The sequence below is a fragment of the Diceros bicornis genome, chromosome 23 (genome assembly GCF_020826845.1).
Source record: "Diceros bicornis minor isolate mBicDic1 chromosome 23, mDicBic1.mat.cur, whole genome shotgun sequence".
NCBI lineage: Eukaryota > Metazoa > Chordata > Mammalia > Perissodactyla > Rhinocerotidae > Diceros > Diceros bicornis.
Genome location: NC_080762.1, coordinates 54,853,880 through 54,874,508, shown reverse-complemented (window position 1 = coordinate 54,874,508; position 20,629 = coordinate 54,853,880). Strand labels below are relative to the sequence as shown.

The 20,629-nt window shown below is 35.9% G+C and overlaps 1 protein-coding gene across 4 annotated transcripts in view; it reads left to right on the top strand.

The window, feature by feature from the left end:
* Nucleotides 1–20,629, top strand: part of MYO6 (myosin VI) — a 150,998-nt gene that overhangs the window by 107,525 nt on the left and 22,844 nt on the right. For all 4 annotated transcript variants that reach the window (XM_058566750.1, XM_058566753.1, XM_058566752.1 and 1 more), the window contains exons 17-24: nt 44–139; nt 393–566; nt 4,436–4,474; nt 6,122–6,215; nt 12,435–12,565; nt 12,661–12,738; nt 14,537–14,666; nt 16,456–16,546. In XM_058566750.1, the coding sequence (XP_058422733.1) occupies nt 44–139; nt 393–566; nt 4,436–4,474; nt 6,122–6,215; nt 12,435–12,565; nt 12,661–12,738; nt 14,537–14,666; nt 16,456–16,546 (833 nt within the window). The remainder of the gene's footprint in view (nt 1–43; nt 140–392; nt 567–4,435; nt 4,475–6,121; nt 6,216–12,434; nt 12,566–12,660; nt 12,739–14,536; nt 14,667–16,455; nt 16,547–20,629) is intronic.

The window sequence follows — 20,629 nt, the reverse complement described above, 5'->3', positions numbered from 1 at the left end:
TTTTTCTGATACTTTAATAACTGATGTTTGTATTATTTTTCAGATTCCTAGAAAATCTAAGCTGGCTGTTCATAGGAACATCAGAGATGATGAAGGCTTCATTATTAGGCATTTTGCAGGGGCAGTGTGCTATGAAACAGTGAGTATAACTTTTACCAGGAGAAAACCAGTTGATTAAAGCTGTGCTGTACAATATGGTAACCTATAGCCATGTCTGACTATTTAAATGTATATTAAATAAAATTTAAAATTCAGTGCCTCAGTGCACTAGCCGCACTTCACTGTATGGTACTGACCGTCCACCTTGGCTGGTGGTGCCTGTGTTGGACAGCAGTGTTAAGGGATATTATCATGAGATGGACCGAATCATTCCTGTTTGCTTTATTTTTCAGACCCAGTTTGTGGAGAAAAATAATGATGCTTTACATATGTCTCTTGAATCCTTAATATGTGAATCCAGGGATAAGTTTGTGCGGGAATTATTTGAATCATCCACAAATAACAACAAAGATACTAAACAAAAAGCAGGAAAACTTAGCTTCATCAGTGTGGGGAACAAGTTTAAGGTATTTGTGTTAAATATATTACTTGAATTTTTTTTTACTGCATTTTAAAATAAAATATATTGCTTTATACTCTACAGTGGATAATGCAGATCACTGTCAGAAATCCCATGAGCCCATGAGTGAGGTTCAAGAGCAGACCCTGCATTGTTGATAGTTGTATGCAGAAATAACATAAAATAGACATAGAATTAAACATACAGAAGTTCTTGTAATTTTATGACTGTGTTATTTCCTGATGCTTAACATATCTGATTGCTTCTCCTAATGTTCTTGCTTCTGGCTTACTGTCTGGTTGACCTTCAGACCTTCTCTTTCCCACATGTTTTCTGTTTCCTTCCTCATTCAGCAGTTTTGTTTTAGCTGGAGTAGTCCAGCTCGGGATGGCTAGAGAGGACTAGTTGAGTTGAGAGAGGAAAAGCAGGCACAGCCAGGGGCTTCAGGTAAATGATCACCTTCGTGGACTCCTATTTATAGCTTGGCTGCCATGTTAAAAAGAGCCTGTCTCAAGTTAATGATTCAGTTTGTAATTCATTTTCAACGTGTTTTCTCTCACGGTGCATTATGGATGTGCATATTACACTAAAATTTGGTTAAAGCTTTTAATTACTTCTGCAAAAGATAAGTGCTCTGTGTGGCAGATCCTTCAAATTGCTTATTTAACATTGAAGAACATTTCATTTATTTTATTAATTTTGGATCATAAATTTATTCTTTGAGGTCTGACAAGGAATTGTCACTTGATGTGTCTTAGAAATGGAACACTACTAATTGATTCTTATTGTTGAGTGTTTAGCATAGAGAAAGATAATTTAAAAACTTATGTCACAAGTTTAAGGAATACAAAGTTATAATAAATAGAATTAATTTCTCTCTTACACATTTCCACAAAACGTTGTTGTTGTACTTACAAGAAAACTCTACTTATACTTTTCATTATATATACTTTAAATATTAAAAAATGATGTAATTAGAAACAATATTTAAGTATCATAATACTATGATACTAATAATATAAGCCTTTTGAAATCCCTTGTGGATTGAAATGGGCTCTAAATAACTAACTTGATAAAATCATGTTTATAAAGCTAGGTTTTTAAATTAAATTAAATTTAATTTTATATTTATTTATTTATTTATTTATTTTTGTGTGTGAGGAAGATCAGCCCTGAGCTAACACCTGCCAATCCTTTTCTTTTTGCTGAGGAAGACTGGCCCTGAGCTAACATCCGTGCCCATCTTCCTCCACTTTATGTGGGACGCTGCCACAGCATGGCCCAACAAGTGGTGTGTCGGTGCACGCCTGGGATCCGAACCCGGGCCGCCAGCAGTGGAGTGCGCGCACTTAACCGCTACGCCACGGGGTCGGCCCCAAGCTAGATTTTTTTAAAGCTTAAACATAAATATAGGAGAAAGCTTATACTACATTTTCAGGTAACTGAATAGAAAGGCTTTAACTTTGTTATAAGTTATATTCATTAATTGAGTTCCTAATTCTCTTGAGCATATTTTTTCTCTTATTTGGATAGTCTTAAATTCCTGGATAGACATATGATAACAGATTGGTTTAAAATAGTACGATAGCCTCTATGAAATGGATATCAGTCATTAATTTTCCTGCTGCAATATTAGAGTAGTATTGCTGGCAAGAACGTACTTGAAATGTTAGACAATATAAATAAAAACAAAAGCATTCTTTGGGGCGGGCCAGGTGGCATAGTGGTTAAGTTTTCACGCTCTGCTTTGGCGGCCCGGGGTTTGCTGGTTCAGATCCTGGGACCTATGCATCGTTCATCAAGCCATGCTGAGGCAACGTGCCACATAGAGCAACTAGAAGGATGTACAACTGTGACATACAACTATATACTGGGGCTTTGGGGAGGAAAAGGGAAAAAAGGAGGCAGGTTGGCAACAGATGTTAGCTCAGGGCCAATCTTGTTAAAAAAAAAATTCTTAAAATTCTTTGAATCAAAGTATTCTTTTATATTGAGACTTGAAATGTCTTAAAATTGCTTATATGCAATAAGATGTGTTTTGCACATTAAACTACTGAAAGCTATAACTGAGTGACATTATTAATAAAATTGCAAATATGTTTTTTATGAGATACTTTGAAATGAAATATTAACAGTAATTCTTAATTTTAAATATAGTAGAATAGTTCGTTAAATTCAATTCAGGTCATGTGAAGCAATAAAACAAAGCAGGCTAGCATTTACAATGATACTTCAACTATCCAGCATCACTGAGAACCAGGGGTTTTCTACTGAAGAGTGACATTTTTCAGGTTATTGAAACATAACCCATTCACTGTTAGTGTTTTAGAAAAAGTAATCCTTTTTGATGAGAATCTTTTCTGTCATTATCTACCTGAATATTTGTATGCTTTGAAATAAACATAAAGTACACATACAGTGAGTCGCCAAGGCTGTTTGCCCATGGGCCTTATGGTCCTTGACTGCTGCTCGTTGATAACTGACATTCTTCCCGGGTCTCTCGGATGCTGTTAGTTCATTTTTGCTGCTTCTACTTTTCTGACTTACTTTATCTCCACTTTTTTGGAGAATGCTGTGCTTAGTCTGTGGATTAAGAAGCATGGACTTTTTGACAGTTTTCTTTCCAAATTAGTAGCTCTTCTACTTACTTTTCATTTGTGTGGTGGTCCAGATTGATTAAGGTTGTCAGAACTCTGTCAGCTAGATAAGTGGGTATGACTGTATTTTTTTAATCCAATGACAAATTCGCTTCATCTTTGTCACTTAAGCCTATGATGTCTGAAGTATGCTGCAGTATCACGGGTGAAAGAGTGAAGTTTGGTGTTAGGCCTGTATTGGAATCTTGGCTTTGCCATTACTGGCTCCATGATCTTGGGCAAGTAATGTTTCTCTTTGGGCCTCAATGCTTTCAACTGTAAAAATGAGGCTAATAATGTATCTTTAGTTAGAATTGTTGTGTGGATTAAACATGATAATGCCCTTGAAAAGTTTTGAGCAGTGCCTGACTCATAGAAAGCATTCAGTGAAGTATACCAATTACTAGTATTATTAAATGTAGCTATGATTAATCTAATATGTTAATTTAAGAATTAACATCCTAATTTATCTTTTGTAAGTAGTACAATAACTATCGTAGTATAAAATTGGTATAAGCATTTTACATAATTTACTTTGCAGAGAACTAAAACAAATGCATGATTTTAATATACTGAACCAGAGTAAATGATAGTAACTTAATATTATTAAAAACAGGAAAAGCATAGTAACTTGTAATGTTCATTGTCAAATTCTTTTTGAGAAAATTTTCCAAGCTTTTAAAAATAATTGAAATGTTTTAAAATAGTAAAGGAGGTTTCTACAGCTAGGCAGGACAATTTCGTTTATGATAAGTGTTATATAAAACAATCCTAATATATACCACTAGTGTATATTTTAAACATGTCTTCATTCTTAATGGAGTGTGACACAAACTACACCCAGCTTGCCACATACTCAAATACTGCTCCGTTGATCTCTCATTGATGCATCCCCTGCATTTTCATTTACTTCCTTCATTGCCTGTACCTTTTTTCCCTCATTCACCCCACCTGCAAGTGTGCATGTATGTTTTTTAGTATCGCTAATTTTCAGTCTTTTAATTATGTAAGTTCTATATAAGTAAAATAAGTTATTGTCCTTGGCATTATATTAGCCATACGTTTTGCATGTTATTGTCTGTTAAAAGAGTTTGTGGACTAGAAGTTGTTAAATTGTAATGTGTTATGTGTGGATGTTATTGAATGTTATTTTATTCTAATGTTGGAGAGCTAATAGTAACTTATGACATTGTGTACTTTTGCTTTTTGAAATAATAAAGTGATTTCCTTTCTTCTACAGACACAGTTAAATTTGCTTCTGGATAAACTTCGAAGTACTGTGAGTATACTTTAAAAAAAAAACACCCGAGTTTTTAAATGGTCCTCTTAAACTATTACTAGTAATCATTCAAATAAGCAGGGTAAACCTGGAATAATTCGAAATTCATTTGAAACCAAATTCCTTCATTGAAAAAAATTAGTTTTTAAAATGGTTGTTGTTTTGGTTAGGTTTATTCTGAAGAAAGGTCAAATTTTCTGTGAAGTCCAATTATTTTATAAATGTATAGCATTCTCTGAATGTTATTAAATTAAGATTATCCTGTGGTTTCAGGAAAGTGAAAGTAATTAGTTATTATGGAGAAGGAAAATGTATTTTTTTAGGATTAAAGATAATGTGTGTAATTTATTTTCATTTTATTACTCTAGTAGTAACATTCTCCAACATGTTACTACTGTCAACAATGTTGATATGGGAAAAATGGACATAATATTTTTATGCCTTGTTATAGAAGCAGTATTTCCTAAGAGACTTTTCCTTAACTGGACATTTTAGTGATTCACTCTGTTATTTAATGAAAAATTTACCATAGAAAGAAATTTGATATGAGGGTTGTATAAATAGGGCATGATTCCAGGATGAGACTTATTCTTTAAAAAAACCACAGAACTTAACTGAGTACTCTTCTTTTTCAAGTAGTCATTTTGAAAAGCCAAATATTTAATCTGTTCGTGCTATTATTGCTTAATTTATCGTTAGACTTACTTTTGGAACCATTAAGAAATTCTTTTAAATATCCTCATTGTTTACAAATATTTTTCTCTTAAGGACCAAACATCTTTTAAAACCAAGTCTGATGAGGAACGTATTTTATTTTTATCATCCAAATGTATCTTTACTGTAAAATGATGAGATTACTTTTGTGATTTAAAAAAAGAAGGCATTTCTAAAAAGTGTTCTAGAAGTGTTTGCATGAGCATCATTGCTGAACTGAGTATTCAGTTTTGCAAGGTGACTGCTGTGAAGGAAACAATTATTTGGATGTATATTAGCTCCTAGTACATCAGCGTCAGTACCCAGCAATTTCATTGTATACGTATCAGTGTTCTTCCTGCCTCATTCAACATAATCTGAGAACTGATTCCAAATGAATGCCTTTAAGCTTTTTAAAACATTGTTTAACAAACAAAACTTTAAAATGTGCAGTGGTGCAGCTTAGGGACTTACTGTATATCTTGAAAGTAGTATGATGAAAAAGGTTGATTTTTTTTTTTACACTTTGGCCTAAATTTTAAGAGGTATAGTTTTATTTAGTCCTCTTGTCATAGGGCAATTTTCTTATCACAAAAACATAGCATATAAATACACTTAAATGTAGAATAAAATCATATGTATGTTAGCCTGCAAAATGTGTTGTTTAAATATATTAAAATATTTTACATTTAAAGACTTTTCTTTTTATAATAACACTATTTTGGGCACTCAAATCTAAAATGTAGTGTTTTTCTAATACTATTAGTATATAATGCAGAAATTCATTCCCAGCTTTAAATTATAAAAGTATGCTAAGAAAGTTTTAAAGTTCCTTAGTGTTTATATTTTACAAGAGGTTCACATGTTAATGGCAATATTTTCTGAAAGTTGCTGGTTTTTGTAGAAATAAGAATGCTCTATGTATTGTCTTTAAAAGTACCTTTATTCCCCTAGGGAGCAAGCTTTATTCGTTGTATCAAACCTAATTTAAAGATGACAAGCCACAACTTTGAAGGTGCTCAAATTTTGTCTCAACTTCAATGTTCAGGTATTTCCATATTTTTATAATCTGTATCAGTGTGTGTCAGGAGTCTTAGCTCATCTACAATTTAATATGTACAGTGTTTTCAAATAATTCACAATTATCTTGATTATTATTTTTTTAAGAGAGATTATATTTATTTATTTATTAATTTTTTGCTCGAGAAAGATGCGCCCTGAGCTAACATCTGTGCCAGTCTTTCTCTATTTTGTATGTGGGTTGCCGCCACAGCACGGCCGCTGACAAGTGGTGTAGATCTGCGCCTGGAAATCGAACCCGGGCTCCTGAAGCGGAGTGCACCGAACTTAACCATTAGGCCACAGGGCCGGCCCCTATCTTGATTGTTTTTTTTTCTTTTTTTGTGAGGAATATCAGCCCTGAGCTAACGTCTGCCAATCCTCTTTTTGCTGAGGAAGACTGGCCTTGGGCTAACATCTGTGCCCATCTTCCTCCACTTTATATGGCACGCTGCCACAGCATGGCTTGACAAGCGGTGTGTCAGTGCGCGCCCGGGATCTGAACTGGCGAACCCCGGGCTGCCGCAGCGGAGCGCGCGCACTTAGCCACTTGTGCCACCTGGCTGGCCCCTATCTTGATTATTTTTAAGTGCAATAAGATTTTTATCTTACATTTTCTTTAATTATAAGAAAAGTGTGGCTGGCAAGTTATTTGAGCAATATTGGGGTATAGTACATCATCAAAATAAAATTTATAAAAACCCCAGCTGCAAACCCAGGTCTCCCTTAAGTGGGGTGCTTTCCTATGGCCTGCTCAGTCCAGCAGTTCATTTCTCATTCCCCACATAACTGGGTCATGAGGTAGGTTCTGGTGTCCTTGCTTCCCACTCCACCACTTGTGAAAAATGAAAACAACACAATGCCCTCGGCTTCTGTGGACCTCTCATGCGTTTGGTTAAACTGTCACTTCCTGCCTCTCAGCCTGCCACCTTCCAGCCTTGCTCAGTCACAGAAGTCTTCGGCACCAGGCCCACTGTTTTCCCTTTCCTCCACTCCTGCCCATACTACCCCTCCTTCTCCCAGGGCTTCAGTCCTCTCCCCTCTTGATCTAGCTGAGGCGTGTGACACTTTACCTTAAATTCTCCTGCCTCTCTGACTTCTTACTTTGCTCCTCTCAGAGGTGGATTTATTATAAAGCTAAGGTCGCTGAAGCTTCAGGGTCCCTCATTTAAACAAGCAGCTTCCAAAGCTCTGCTCCTGATTTTGTCTTCTTTTGTAATTTTGTACTTTTTTTCTTAAGGAGCCCTCCCCCAATTATATAAGCTTCAGACCCCCGCCTCTAAATCTGGATCTACCCTTGACCCCTCTCACAAAACTTTAGCTGTTGATGAATCTAATTCTGTCCTTTCTCCTCATCTGCACAGATAAGGTAGGTGAGACAGATTGGCCCCTTATAAATTTAGAATCACTAACCTTTAAGGGCTCTCTGACCAGCCCTGCCAGGTTTCCCCTGTCAGCGTGTGCTGTTTCTCCACGGAGACCAGTCAGACTCACCCTGCTCTCCTCAGATCTCCCAGCCTCTGCCAGCAGACAGCCTCACCTCTTTACTGAAAAACCAAAAGCTTCACCTGTCTGCTGCCAAACACTTCTGCCTACTGGCCCAAGCTTCCCTGCCATGAAGAAAGTGGGAGGCGCCTCTCTTACTAGTGGAGACTCTAGTTCTTTGGAATCCATCTGTTCCTGCCTTCTCATGAATCTTCAGTATTGATTATGTATATTGAACCATTCCCGTTGAAATGGCTCTCTCCCATTACTATTTAAACATGCTAAAACCTTGTCTTAATTCCCTCCGACCCACCTGACCCACATTCCCTTCCAGCTTACCTCCCCCTCTTGCCTCACTTTTTGTTCTCCAGTTTTTCCTTTTCTGTCCAGGAACAGTCTATTCTTGCTTTTTCAGTTTCCTGCCCTCCACTTGCTCTTTAACCCAAGAGACTTCAGCTTCCATCTTGATCAGTCCAACAAAATAATTCTTGATAAGGTCACCAGGGATTTCCTGGATCCTAAATCAGCATTCCTTTTGCAGTGCTTATCTTAGTGGACTTCACAGCGCATTTGACTCTGACCAGTCCCTTCAACATGTCTTTTCCTTGGCTCCTGAAACAGCATATGTCCCTGCTTTTCCTTTGAATTCTCTGGCCATTCCTGACTCCTCTACGGGGTCATCTTCTTCTCCCTGGATATTATTTGTTAGAATTTTTCAGGTTTTAGGTTAGGCCTATTTTCCTTCTCATTCTTTATCAGTGCTGTCCAATATAACTTTCCATGGTGATGGAAATATTCTGTATCTGTGTAGTCCAATATGGTAGCCACTGGATTCTTGTGGCTTTTGAGTACCTGAAATGTGGCTAGTATGTCTTAGGTACTGAATTTTAAATTTTATTTAAATTTTTTAAAATTTAAATTTAAATAATCACATGTGGCAAGTGCAACTACAGAGCATGTGGCTAGTGGCTGCCATATTGGACAGCATAGCTATATGTTCTATATCTAAGTCTCCCCAAGTCCCTTTGATGTGACCTCCTAAACAGTGTGTCTTACCCCAGATTTATTGAGATATAATTGACATATAACGTTGTGTAAGTGCAAGGTGTACAATGTGTTGGTTTGATACACTTATATATATTGCAGAATGATTACCACCGTAGCATTAGCTAACACTCCCATCAGGTCACATAGTTACCATTTCTTTTTTGTGGTAAGAATATTTAAGATTTACTCTCTTAGCAAACAGTGAGTTTTAGTACTCCCTAATTGAAGCTGTCGCCATCTTTCACCTGGCTTTTTGCTGTAGCTTCCTAAGTATTCTCCTTGCATCTGCTCAATCTGTTCTTCACATACACCCAGAATTATTGCTTTACCACTCAGATCTGATCATGGCCTTTTACTGCTTAAAATGCGGTAATGGCTTCTGATTATTATTAGGGTAAACAGCAAAATCCTAGTAGCTTATGAGGCCCCTCGTAGGCCGGCCCCACGTGTCCCTGGCCCTGTCTCTTCCCACTCCCCCTTCTATCTGTGCCCCAGCCACACTGGCCTTTGTTTAGTTCTTTAAACGCTCCATATTCTCTCCTATCCCAGGGCCTGTGCACATGCTGCTTCCTCTGTTTGAGAAGCGCTTGCCTTACCTTTTGTCTTCATCTTTCACATCTCAGCTTGGTTGTCATTTCCTTATGAAAGCCTTTATTTGATATCCCTAACCAGGAAGGGGGCTTGAGTAAAGGGTGCTGAGCATCTTCCATTTCACAGTCATATATTTTATATATATTTGTATAATTATTTAATTTTTCCTTCCTCTAATCTGTAAACCTCTTGAGGGCAGACACTGGGTCTGCACATATATCCCTGCACCCTAGCAGTGCAAGGCGTATACTAGACTCAGTAAATATTTGTTGAATGACGTGCACAGTCTAGCAAATTGGAAGATTTATTTGTGACTAATTTTAATATTGGAAAGTTAGATAATTCATGTCTGCTGTATTCCTACATACAGTGTAGATGTATTTTTATAATATTTTCTTCAGATTGTTTTTACTTTATGTTACTTTGTCTTTTTTTTTCATTTAAATTTCTCTTTAGGATTTGTTTAGCCTAGTACAACAAACCATTTATTTCCTAAGTGAGCATTTAGTGTCCTGGAAAGTCAGGCATGTGTTGATTAAGCTGTATATACTATTAGATTAGCAGAGTATGGGCTTACTGATGCTTTAGCCAGGATTCCTCTTTAAGTAAGCAGTATATTTCAACATATTAAGATATATTGGCAGTTTAATAGATGAAACTGATTCATAATAGTTTGATTTTTTTTAAGTACTAATGATAGTAAAGTGGTATAGAATTGGTTCTAGTCTTGTGGCTAGGTAATAAGAAAAAGCAGAAAATACCAATAACTGGTAGAAATAAAAATATTTATGAAGGGCCGGCCCCGTGGCTTAGGGGTTAAGTGCGCACGCTCCACTGCTGGTGGCCCGGGTTCGATCCTGGGCGCGCACCGACGCACCGCTTCTCCAGCCATGCTGAGGCCGCGTCCCACGTACAGCAACTAGAAGGATGTGCAGCTATGACATACAACTATCTACTGGGGCTTTGGAGGGAAAAAATATTTATGAAGCTTTCTAAAATAAAGACAATTAAGATTTGAATTCTACTTTGCCTGTCCATTTCCATTATTTTTTTCCAGTTTAAGGAGAATTAATTAATTTAGGACATCTTTTACTAAAATTACTATCTTCTGATCAGCCAACACCAGGGTAAAGTAGTAGAAGGTGAGAGAAGGCAGGTCTTCTTCCTCTTTGACCTTGGGGCTGGCTGCCTGTCTGGTAGCAAAGAGGGATTCTGACTATAACCAGCCAGGACTGCACCACGAAGCCCCTCACCAAACTCCCAGAGGCAGAGCCAGGTCATGGGAATTTCTAGAAGGAAGAGTGCTGGGTTTGGTGATTTTTATTTTTTAGCCATCAAAAGATCTTGAGAGTAAATGAGCTTCAAGAGCTGAGAAAGCAGCCATAGACTTGGTAATTTGTAAAGCTTTATGAAATTATTAATGAACTTCTGGGAGCCAGTTCAAATGTTGTGTTCAGCTACAGGGCAAGCAAGGGCCTCAGAAGGGGCCAATGCATATATTTCCAAGGGTACTTTATTTGATATAAATGGGCAAAAATTGTGCTAGTACCAACCAGACCTTACTTTTAACTTCTCCAAGCAGAGCCTAGAACTAAATATAGTTCTGGAGATTCTTTCCATAGAAACAATTACCTATATGTGTTTCATTAATTAGTATTAAAAATTATAATAGTTATATATGTTCACTGTAACAAAAATGAAATAGTACAGAATAATATAAATAAAAAGTCTCACTCACTTTTCAAGGGTGACCGCTTAACTCTATGTCTTGGATATACTTTTTGTACTGGTTAGATAAAGCTCTGTACTGTTCTTTTAAATTAAAACATCATATTCTGTCATATGGTTGTAACGTAATTAATTGATATTTAAGTTACGTCGGGTTTTTTCCTATTCTAAACAATAACTCAGTGGACATATGGATGTTCTCTATGCATATCTTTGCCCACATGTGTGACAGGTTGTGGGATGGATTCATAGAAGTAGAAAGTACTGAGTCAAAGGGATAAATATTTCTAAGTTGCCATCCAAACTTGCCGCACTGGTTTACTCTCCCACTAAGAGTAGATATGTGTGTTTTCCTGTACTGTCATCAAGCTTGAGGACTATTGGTGTTTTACACCTTAGCCAGTTAGATAGGTTAAAATTCAATCTGACTGCCCAGAAAGGCTATCTTTCCTATGAGATTATTTTAAAATAAAAATCCACTCAGTTTTTTATATTTTAGAGTTTCATATTGCTAATTTAAATTTTTGACTGGCAGGAATTTATTTTGGTATAAGGAGTGATGTAAGGACCCAATGTTATTTTTGTTTTCTAAGTGGCTAACCATTTGTCCTGACACTTTTTATTGAATAATCTTATTTTCTCTGTTGATCTGAATAGTGCCAGAGACTGCAATCCAGGTCTTTTGTAAACAAAAGTTCTGGCATTTTTATAGTTACTGAGCCTTTCCCTGACTATTTTACACTTTTCCTGATGTGAAAATCTCACATTGACTCAAGGTTCAAGTTAACCACTTTGTAATAATGAGTTATACTGAAGTTGGATGTTCATCCTATAGACTCTACCCCAGTAGACTAATTTCTTTGAGAGGTAGATGAAAGGGGATCTTCATAGTGAAATAGTGAGCTCTCCTTTATTTTCCAATTGCTTTGTTAATCACTGGTGAGAACTTGGGAATGTGTTTGACTACTTTCTGGGGACTCTGTCAGGAATCTTACTCTAAAATTAACTTCGGGACTTGGAAAGTGGCCTCCTGCAGGCCTTTGCCTTATATACTGTGATTGTCACACAGAGGTTTCAAGCAGAAAAAAAGACACAAACTAGATTTGAACTTTCTAGAGACCAGTAGTTTGTCTCTAGAAAATGGTTAGTCAAACTAGGTTTAGATGAAGTTTGGCCACAGTAGTTTTGGGGGGTGGTGGCGGTAAGTTGGGATATATTGAATATAAATATGATATTTCCTGTGTAATATTTCATTGCTGATGATTTCTGTACATGAACTTGTAAAGTTGTTTGATCATTTGCGAGTTCCTTTTGGGCTCTGCAGTGACTGCAGTAACGTGTGTTTTTGTGCATCCAGGCATGGTGTCTGTCTTGGACCTGATGCAGGGTGGTTTTCCGTCACGAGCTTCCTTTCATGAACTCTATAACATGTATAAGAAGTATATGCCAGACAAACTTGCAAGATTAGATCCAAGGCTATTTTGTAAGGTACAAATACCACCTAAGTAGAAATTTCTCAGCAATAAACTGTCTTTCTTATTAATTACTAGTTGGCATTTAACTTTTTAACTTTTATTTTTCAGGCTCTTTTTAAAGCCTTGGGCTTAAATGAAATTGACTACAAGTTTGGGTTAACAAAAGTATTTTTTAGACCTGGCAAGGTAAATACATTTTTATTTTAAACTTGAACATGATGGTTATGAATAATTGGGGTCAGTGAATATTTTTAAGTGTTTAGTGGTTTGTATTATTCTTCAATTATATGATCACTGACAGCATGCATGTATGTGTGTGTGTGTGCATGTGCACACACAGTTTCCCCACTTGTGAGAAGTTTGCCATGTGTAATGCTCTATACAGTTTTTACATTTTTTTTCAACTTTGGAAGTATTGGAATCAGACCATTGTTTAATTGGATATTTTTGCTTAAATAAGGGTTAAATAGAAAAATACTTCTGTTTTAAAAAAGTTGAAAGCTTTTCTAAAACACATTAATTCAGTCTTAAATAATTAAAAATTTCATAGTGCTTTTGAGTCTTCGTGGTGAGAACAAGTTCAATTAGAGTATGATAGATGTGTAAGGTATAGGAAATTGGACTGGGGTTCGTGCTGACTTCTGTTAAACCCTAGAATGAATAAATGTATAAATACTTTTGTATGTAACATAATTTTCTTAGGCTAACCCCTAGGTTAGTATTTACAGGTTCTTTTACTAGGTTCTTGTACAAGACTGAGTTATAGAATATTTCATAACTAAATATATACAATACAGAAATACCTGTATGCTAGTTACAATCTGTTTGTAATATTTTCACCATTCCTAACTTCTTTAATATTGATTGAATAATTAATTGCATCTTCATAATTTTAAACACAATTGTTGTTATATAATACCAACCGTACTTGTTTGATTTAGCAAAATCATTAATAAATATCTCTAGTGCCTTGAATTCTAAGTTAATCATAATAAATGGATCTGATTTCACATTTTGTGGCATGAGATGAAATCTATGTAATGCGTTACTGATGTATGCACTTCCCTGTGAATATTTTTACTGCAGAGGACCCGTATCTATAAAAGAAAAAAAACTAAGAGAAAATGAATATATAAATATTCATAATTGGCTTAGCTGTAATCATACATGTCTATCATAAACTCGACATTTATTTCACAACTATAGTAATTATTCTAGAATTAATAGCCTGATAGAGAAAGCACTTGGTCTTCTTTGCCTCCAGAAAAATTAATCAGAAGGATATGTTGAAAGCACAAGACAGATTATCTTTAATCTCATTGTTACCTTTAATTTAATTTTTATTATAAGAGGCCGTTATGTTGGTAGGTGTGTGACATCCTCAATATGTTGTAGTGGGATATTTGTAAAGGAGAGAAATCATTATGTAATTTGGTGGTAGTTTGTGAAAATAATGCATTTTATTCATTAATAACCTAATAGCTCTTTTATTTGTTACCTGCCTCTTAGTAGCAATTTTTGATCTCTGACCAAAATAGGGATGGGGATTGGGAGAGACAGATAGTTTTGGTGGTACCTGATAGTATATTGCTGCCCTTCACTTGTCAGGAGACACACACAGCCATCTGAGAATGTGATTGAGCCAATTTAGAGATGTATTAGACCTTTTTTCATTCTTTTTTCAATAAAACCTTTTTTGGCTAACCATCTGTAATTGTCAGTTAAGATTTATTTTCTACTTTTATTATTGAATCTGCTAACTAGCAATGAGTAACCCACACCCATAACCCTCCAAAAGAGATCCTGAAGGAAGAAAGAGAAAGGCAGCAAAATGTATTCCCTGCTGGGACATGTTTGTGTAATTGGCTTATGACCGTTTCCAAAAAGTTCGATTTCGGATTTGAGTTCTAGTTATTTTGTATCTGTCTGTGTGTTTCTACGCATTTATCTTTTGATACTGATATTAAATTATTTTATTTCCTAGTTTGCAGAATTTGATCAGATTATGAAGTCTGACCCTGACCATTTAGCAGAGTTGGTTAAAAGAGTCAATCACTGGCTTGTCTGCAGTCGATGGAAGAAAGTTCAGTGGTGCTCACTCTCAGTCATCAAATGTAGGTGTTTTCTTTCACACCATGATCTGTAGTTATTTTGGAAATGAGCTGGTTTGTGGAGTGTTCTAAAGTCTGTCTCAGTGCTGAGTGCTGAGCAACAGGGCCTGTGTCTGGTTTCTCAACACCTCACATGTAGTATGTGATAAATTAGTATTTGTGGACTTTTGAAATTCTTTTGAATGTATAATACTTATCTTCTTTATCTGAATGTGTTCTAGGAGAGTTAATTTCATCATGTCCTAAACGAAACAGAACTCACTTTCTTCATTCTTTCCTCTCTCTCTTCTCCATTGCCCATGCCATCCCCCGATCTCAGACTTAAGCCAGAACTTTTCTCTTTTCCCTGCATGACGTCACTAGTACACATGTGAAAAATTTCAAGATTGTGTTTGTCTCTCCTTTCTTGTCCCTTCAAATGTTGTCGGTTGGCAAACCCTGTTGGTTCCTCCTCCAGATTACTGCACGCTCTTTCCTCTTTATCGCCAGAGCTTAGTGGAGCCCCTCTTCCTAATTGACGTAGTAGCTTCAGTCGCTCCCAAATGGCTTTTCCTGGCCTTTCAGAGCTGTCTTCCCAGAGTTTTCTCTCTAAACTAAGAGGCTTCTATTAAGGCTGTCCTTTAATAAGGGTGAAGTCTGAAGTCTAAGAATGTCTTTCAAGACCCCGTGGAGTGGGGTTTCAGCTTCCCTTTCCAGCCTTTTCTCCTGCCACTGCTGTTTTACACCCTGTTCTCTGACACACTAGGGTGAGCTCTTGTGTGTGTTTCTGCCAGGTTGTAGCAACTACTTATCTCTGACCCAGAACAGGGGTGAGGGGCAGAATATTTTTGGGTTACCTGAGGGTCTATGGCAAACCTTTAATTGTAGGGAACTATTGTCAGTAACTTGATTAAATTTATAATCCACCCCCCCATACTCTCCAGAATACCTGGAGCAGTGAAGGACATGAAGAGGATTCAGTAAATTGTTCCTTATTAATATAAAAATAAAATTTCTTTGACCTAATGAAAAGGAACCATACAAACAAAGATTATTATTGAGATCTTTCGTTAGACCACTGTGACTATAGATAAAAAGAAAACTATAATAAGGAAAAAAAGATAACAGAAGCTCATTTTCCCATCATTTTCCAAGTAAAATATACACGTATTTGTCACCATAGTTCAGTTCTTTCAGCTTTATACCTTGCGTTATGATAGAAAACACGTTATATTAAAATTATACTGTACCACTCGTTTGTGCACTGTGCTGTGCCGTGGTGAAGTCAGTAACCAGACAGGATCTTTGCAGGGTGTTAGTAGGGAAGCTCTGAAAACAGTGTCTCGAGGTTGGATCAGTCTAGGACATTCTGGATAACTGAAGTTAAATAGGTTCCTTTACTGTAGGATTCTCAGAGGCCTTCCTCAGTATGTTCATTGTGAATCTCCTAGAGGAGGTACAGCATATAGCATTTCCTAAATTCATTTGACAGGTGGATCTTCTTTTCAAGACACACCTGTTAACATTTCATAGACCAGTATTGCCTAGGGCAGTTTGGGAAGCAGTAGTGTAGCATAAAAAGGAAATAATACATTTAAAATGTAAACCTAGCCATATACGTAATCTACTTTTTATTTTAAGAAGTGTAAGGAATTAAAGAAATGTTAAACTTAGTGATTTTGATGTCTGGTATAATATGTTCATCAAGATTTCGTGTTTCTTGAAAATTGCTTTGTGGAAATGAATGGTTTTTAAAAATATTATATGTCTGATTTAACCGAATAATTTTCTGTTATTCTCCTCTTACACATAGTGAAAAACAAAATAAAATATCGAGCTGCAGCCTGCATTAAAATCCAAAAAACTATTCGAATGTGGCTTTGCAAAAGGAGACACAAACCTCGGTAAGATGAATAGTGCCTAAAGAATCCTACAAAGCCTATTGCCCTTATTATGCAATGGTTTTGCAGTCATAATGAAGAGCACTTTGCATATTCACAGAGTTTTCTCTTTTCTTTTGTAAAAAGATATATTAGTCTGTTATTTGTAATATTTATTTGAAATTAATTAATTGCTTGCCTCATTCTAAAAAAGAAATTGAAGTAGCTTACAAAAATGTAAATGCAATAAAAAGTTGAAATAAGCTCTTTTGTTCTGATTATTTTCATGACTTGAGTTTCTTGATAAGTGTCAAATTAACATTGTTTTTAAAAACATCTCAATAATATTTTCACGATTATCTGTAGGGATTATATTGTCTCACTGTAAATTTAGTCTTTATTTCTTGTTTCAGTCTTTTATTATTAATTTAGACTCTTTAAACTGGGAGGTCTAAGTAATTGTTAATCCTTAACATCCTTTCAAAGAAATTAGATGTCTTTGTTTTCCATTTATTTTATTGAGGTCATATTGGTTTATAACATTGTGGATTTCAGATGTACATTATTATATATCAGTTTCTGTATAGACTGCATCGTGCTCAATAGTCTAATTTTCATCCATCACCATGCATATGTGCCCTTTACCCCTTTCGCACCCCCCCGTTCACCTCTGGTAACCACTAATCTGTTCTCTTTGTCCATGTATTTGCTTATCTTCCACATATGAATGAAATCATATGGTATTTGTCTTTCTCTGTCTGGCTTATTTCGCTTAACATAATACCCTCAAGGTCCATCCATGTTGTTGCAAATAGCTCGAATTTGTCCTTTTTAATGGCTGAATACTATTCCATTGTATATATACCACATGTTCTTTATCCATTCATCAGTTGATGGGCCTTGGGTTGCTTCCACATCTGGGCTATTGTGAATAATGCTGCAATGAACATAGGGGTGCATAAATCTCTTTAATTGTTGATTTCATATTCTTTGGATAAATACCCAGCATTGGGATAGCTGGATCATACGGTATTTCTATTTTCAATTTTTTGTGAAGTCTCCATACTGTTTTCCATAGTGGCTGCACCAGATGGCACTCCCACCAGCAGAGTATAAGGGCTCCCTTTTTTCCACATCCTCTCCAACATTTGTTATTTTTTGTCGTGGTGATTATAGCCATTCTGACAGGTGTAAGGTGATATCTCATTATAGTTTTGATTTGCATTTTCCTAATAATTAGTGATGTTGAACATCTTTTCATGTGCCTGTTGGCCATCTGTATATCTTCTTTGGAAAAATGTCTGTTCATATCCTCTGCCCATTTTTTCATCGGGTTATTTGTTTTTTTGTTGTTGTATGAGTTCTTTATATATTTTGGAAATTAACCCCTTGTCGGATATGTGATTTGCAAATATTTTCTCTCAGTTAGTGGGTTGTCTTTTTCTTTTGTTCATGGTTTCCTTTGCCTTGCAGAAGCTTTTTAGTCTGATGTAGTCCCATTTGTTTATTTTTTGTTTTGTTTCCCTTAACTGAGGAGACATGGTATTCAAAAAGATGTTGCTAAGACTGATGTCAAAGACTGTACTACATATATTTTCTTCTAGGAGTTTTATGGTTTCAGGTCTCACATTCAAGTCTTTAATCCATTTTGAGTTAATTTTTGTGTATGGTGTAACATAACGGTTTACTTTCATTCTTTTGCACGTGGCAGTCCGGTTTTCCCAGCACCATTTATTGAAGAGACTTTCCTTTCTCCACTGTATGTTCTTGGCTCCTTTGTCAAAGATTAGCTGTCCATAGATGTGTGGTTTTATTTCTGGGCTTTCCATTCTGTTCCATTGATCTGTGTGTCTGTTTTACCATGCTGTTTTGATTACTATAGCTTTGTAGTATATTTTGAAGTGAGAGATTGTAATACCTCCAGCTTTGTTCTTTTTTCTCAGGATTGCTTTAGCTGTTTGGGGTTTTTTTCTTGTTCCATATAAATTTTAGGATTCTTTGTTCTGTTTCCGTGAAGAATGTCGTTGGGATTTTGATTGAGATTGCATTGAATCTGTAGATTGGTTTAGGTAATATGGACATTTTAACCATGTTTATTCTTCCAATCCATGAGCATGGAATATCTTTCCATTTCTTTATGTCATCTTTGATTTCTTTCAATAATGTGTTATAGTTTTCAGTGTATAGATCTTTCACCTCCTTGGTTAAATTTATTCCTAGATATTTTATTCTTTTTGTTGCAATTGTAAATGGGATTGTATTCTTGAGTTCTCTTTCTGTTAGTTCGTTATTAGTGTATAGAAATGCAACTGATTTTTATAAGTTTATTTTGTACCCTGCAACTTTGCTGTAGTTGTTGATTATTTCTATTAGTTTTCTGGTGGATTCTTTAGAATTTTCTATGTGTAGAATCATGTCATCCGCACACAGCAAGAGTTTCACTTCTTCCTTTCCAATTTGGATCCCTTTTATTTCTTTTTCTTGCCTAATTGCTCTGGCCAAAACCTCTAGTACTGTGTTGAAAAGGAATGGTGAGAGTGGGCACCCTTGTCTTGTCCCTGTTCTCAGAGGGATGGCTTTCGGTTTTTCACTGTTAGGTATGATGTTGGCTGTGGGTTTGTCATATATGACCTCTGTTATGTTGAGGTACTTTCCTTCTATACCCATTTTGTTGAAAGTTATTATCATAAATGGGTGTTGGATCTTGTCAAATGCTCTCTCTGCATCTATTGAGATGATCCTGTGATTTTTATCATTCATTTTGTTGATGTGGTGTATCACATTGATTAATTTGTGGATGTTGAACCATCCCTGCATCCCTGGTATAAATCCCTCTTGATCATGGTGTATGATCCTTTAACTGTACTGCTGTATTCAGTTTGCCAATATTTTGTTGAGGATTTTTGCATCTATGTTCATCAGTGATATTGGCCTGTAATTTTGTGTGTGTGTGTTATCCTTGTCTGGTTTTGGTATCAGGGTAATGTTGGCCTCATAGAATGAGTTAGGAAGTGTTCTGCCTTCTTCAGTTTTTTGGAATAGTTTGAGAAGGACAGGAATTAAATCTGCTTTGAATGTTTGGTTGAAATCTCCAGAGAAGCCATCTGGTCCTGGACTTTTGTTTTTTGGGAAGTTTTTGATTACTGTTTCAATCTCTTTACTTGTGATTAGTCTGTACAGATTCTCTATTTCTTCTTGATTCAGTGTTGGGAGGTTGTATGAGTCTAAGAATTTATCCATTTCTTCTAGGTTATCCAATGTGTTGGCATATAATTTTTCATAGTATTTTCTTATAATCCTTTGTATTTCTGTGGTGCCTGTTGTAATTTCTCCCCTTTCATTTTTAATTTTATGCATTTGAGGCTTCTGTCTTTTTTTCTTAATCTGGCTAAGAGTTTGTCAGTTTTGTTTATCTTCTCAGAGAACCAGCTCTTAGTTTCATTGATCCTTTCTATTGTTTTTTTTAGTCTCTATTTCATTTATTTCTGCTCTAATTTTTATTGTTTCCCTTCTTCTGCTGACTTGAGGCTTTGTTTGTTCTTCTTTTTCTAGTTCTGTTAGGTGTAGTTTAAGATTACTTATTTGAGATTTTTCTTTGTTGAAGTGGACCTGTATTGCTATAAATTTCCCTCTTAGCACCGCTTTTGCTGCATCCCATAAGAGTCGGTATGTTGTGTTTTCATTTTCATTTGTCTCCAGGTATTTTTTGATTTCTCCTTTGATTTCTTCATTGATCCAGTGGTTATTCAGTAGTTTGTTGTTTAGTCTCCTTTTTCGTGACTTTCCCAGCTTTTTTCTTGTTTATTTCTAGTTTCATAGCATTGTGATTGGAAAAGATGCTTGATATGATTTCAGTCTTCTTAAATTTATTGAGGCTTGCCTTGTTTCCCAGCATATGGTCTATCTTTGAGAATGTTCCACGTGCACTTGAGAAGAATGTGTATTCTGCTGTTTTTGGATGGAATGTTCTATGTATATTTGTTAAGTCCATCTCGCCCAGTGTTTCATTTAAGGCCACTGTTTCCTTGTTGACTTTCTGTCTGGATGATCTATCCATTGAAATAAGTGGGGTGTTGAGGTCCCCTACTATTATTGTGTTGCTGTCGA